This window comes from Talaromyces proteolyticus (assembly GCF_021365285.1).
Source record: "Talaromyces proteolyticus strain PMI_201 chromosome Unknown BGW36scaffold_16, whole genome shotgun sequence".
Classification (NCBI taxonomy): Eukaryota; Fungi; Ascomycota; class Eurotiomycetes; order Eurotiales; family Trichocomaceae; genus Talaromyces; species Talaromyces proteolyticus.
This window is the reverse complement of record NW_025764292.1, coordinates 1,110-2,880: the sequence shown is the minus strand read 5'-3', so window position 1 is coordinate 2,880 and position 1,771 is coordinate 1,110. Positions and strand designations below refer to the sequence as shown.

The 1,771-nt window shown below is 43.7% G+C and overlaps 1 protein-coding gene across 1 annotated transcript; it reads left to right on the top strand.

Moving 5' to 3' along the window:
• The first annotated feature begins 344 nt into the window (after positions 1-344).
• BGW36DRAFT_391502 (uncharacterized protein) lies at positions 345-1,520 on the top strand. The gene is made up of 3 exons (XM_046217595.1): positions 345-684; positions 772-1,136; positions 1,260-1,520. The coding sequence occupies exons 1-3, from the start codon at positions 440-442 to the stop codon at positions 1,487-1,489; spliced, it is 840 nt and encodes a 279-aa protein (XP_046065372.1). The 5' UTR covers positions 345-439; the 3' UTR covers positions 1,490-1,520.
• Positions 1,521-1,771: the final 251 nt, after the last annotated feature.

Sequence of the window (1,771 nt, the reverse complement as noted above, 5' to 3'; positions counted from 1 at the left end):
TAATTTATTTTCGTATAATTTTTTAATATAAATTATTTTAATTATATTGAAAAAATTAGTAAAATATTACAATATTTTACATTATCTTTCTTATTTACATTATATTTTATAATTATTTAATTCCTTTAATAATCTTAGTATATCATTACTAGTTACTCTTAAGAAACCTCTGTATGATTTACATTATTGTATTGCTCCTCAACACATCCAGTGACAAACTACAGTGGGTCCAGGTGCGTGACACCGTGGTGTGGTGCTTGCCATGGTGCGCGCCATCACACAAGAAGAACAGTCCTATGTGGGGGCGGGAGCAATTGGGCGGATTTAAAAGATTCAGCTACCCTCCACACGATCACTCTCAGCATACATTTCTCGATATAGAATCAACAACCTGACGGTGCACAGTGCACACAAATCCTTACGCGGCAAAAAAAGAAGAATGTTTACAGTAAACAACTGGTTCGTTCGGTTCCTCGAGGACTATGTCTATGCCATGCGCGAGCCGCCACCGCGCAAGCGGATCAAGCCCATGGAGGTGCTGTGCGTAGGAATGCCTCGCTCCGGGACAGAGTCTCTGCAGCAAGCTCTCCTGACATTGGGATATGACCATACTTTCCACGGATGGGATATCATTTATGAGCAGCCGAATTATTGCCAGCAGTGGGTAAAGCTGTGTCGTAAGAAGTAAGAAATATCCAGACCTGGCTGTGTGCTGCTCATATTAATTACATTCCGGGCTAACCAGTGCCTTGGTATCGTTAACACGGAAAGATGGTTTGGGCCCCTTGACGGCAACACTACGTTCACAGCTGAGGACTTTGACCCCCTTATTGGTCACTCTGTTGCTGTGACGGATGCAGCGGGCTCTGTATTTGCTGCGGAGCTTATTGGCGCATATTCAGAGGCTAAGGTCATCCTTAATCACCGCAAGGACCTGGATGCGTGGCATCACAGCGCGACGACGACTCTGATGCGTTCCAACGGTCACTGGCCACTCTTTATACTCTCGTGTCTAAGCCGGGAGTGCTTCTGGGCTTGGCATGTTTTTGTGCGGTTTATGTGGCCAGGCTTGTTCCGCGCGCTGGATGGAAATATCGAAACAGGTATGGCGAGGAATGGGAAGTGGGTATATCGAGGTAAGTTGATGATCACATCTAACCAGGTTCCATTCAAGATATTCTCCCCTCTTAATATTAAGAACTTGCGCTAATTACGGTATTTGTTCGGTAGAACATTGCAACATGATTCGGGACTTGTAGGCAGGGAACGGCTACTGGAGTGGACAGTTGAGGACGGATGGGAGCCATTATGTGAGTTCTTGGGCAAGCCAGTCCCTAATGAGCCTTTCCCACATGTCAATGCGGCTGCAGGATGGGCAGGTCAGGAAATGAGACTTGGAAAAAAATATATTGTAGGTGCAGCGATAAATGTTGGGACTTTTTGTATAATTACAGCAGGAGCTTGGGTTATATATAGCCGATATTGGTAGCTACCATGCATTGTATGCGTACACCTTTAGGGAAAGTTAAGTTTAATAGTTCCTGCATTGCTGCTTAATTATTAAAAGCCAAATTACACAATGTTATTAATTTAGGGATTTTATCTTGTAGGAGGACTCTTTTTGTGATATCTATAAGGCAAACGCATGATTGTGAACAACTGCAAATATAAATGATATATCTGTAACAGGGATAGACCCAGGAGGCATGTTTAGGCCTAATCCGGCAGGACTGGGGGTGTTATAATCTAAGGCATGTGTGCATTCAGGTTA

Bases quoted from the DNA above. Each gene is read 5' to 3' on its own strand.
- BGW36DRAFT_391502 (XM_046217595.1), top strand. From the start codon at position 440: ATGTTTACAGTAAACAACTGGTTCGTTCGGTTCCTCGAGGACTATGTC. The intron at 685-771 runs GTAAGAAATATC...TAACACGGAAAG, and splicing joins GTAAAGCTGTGTCGTAAGAA to ATGGTTTGGGCCCCTTGACG. The intron at 1,137-1,259 runs GTAAGTTGATGA...CGGGACTTGTAG, and splicing joins TGGGAAGTGGGTATATCGAG to GCAGGGAACGGCTACTGGAG.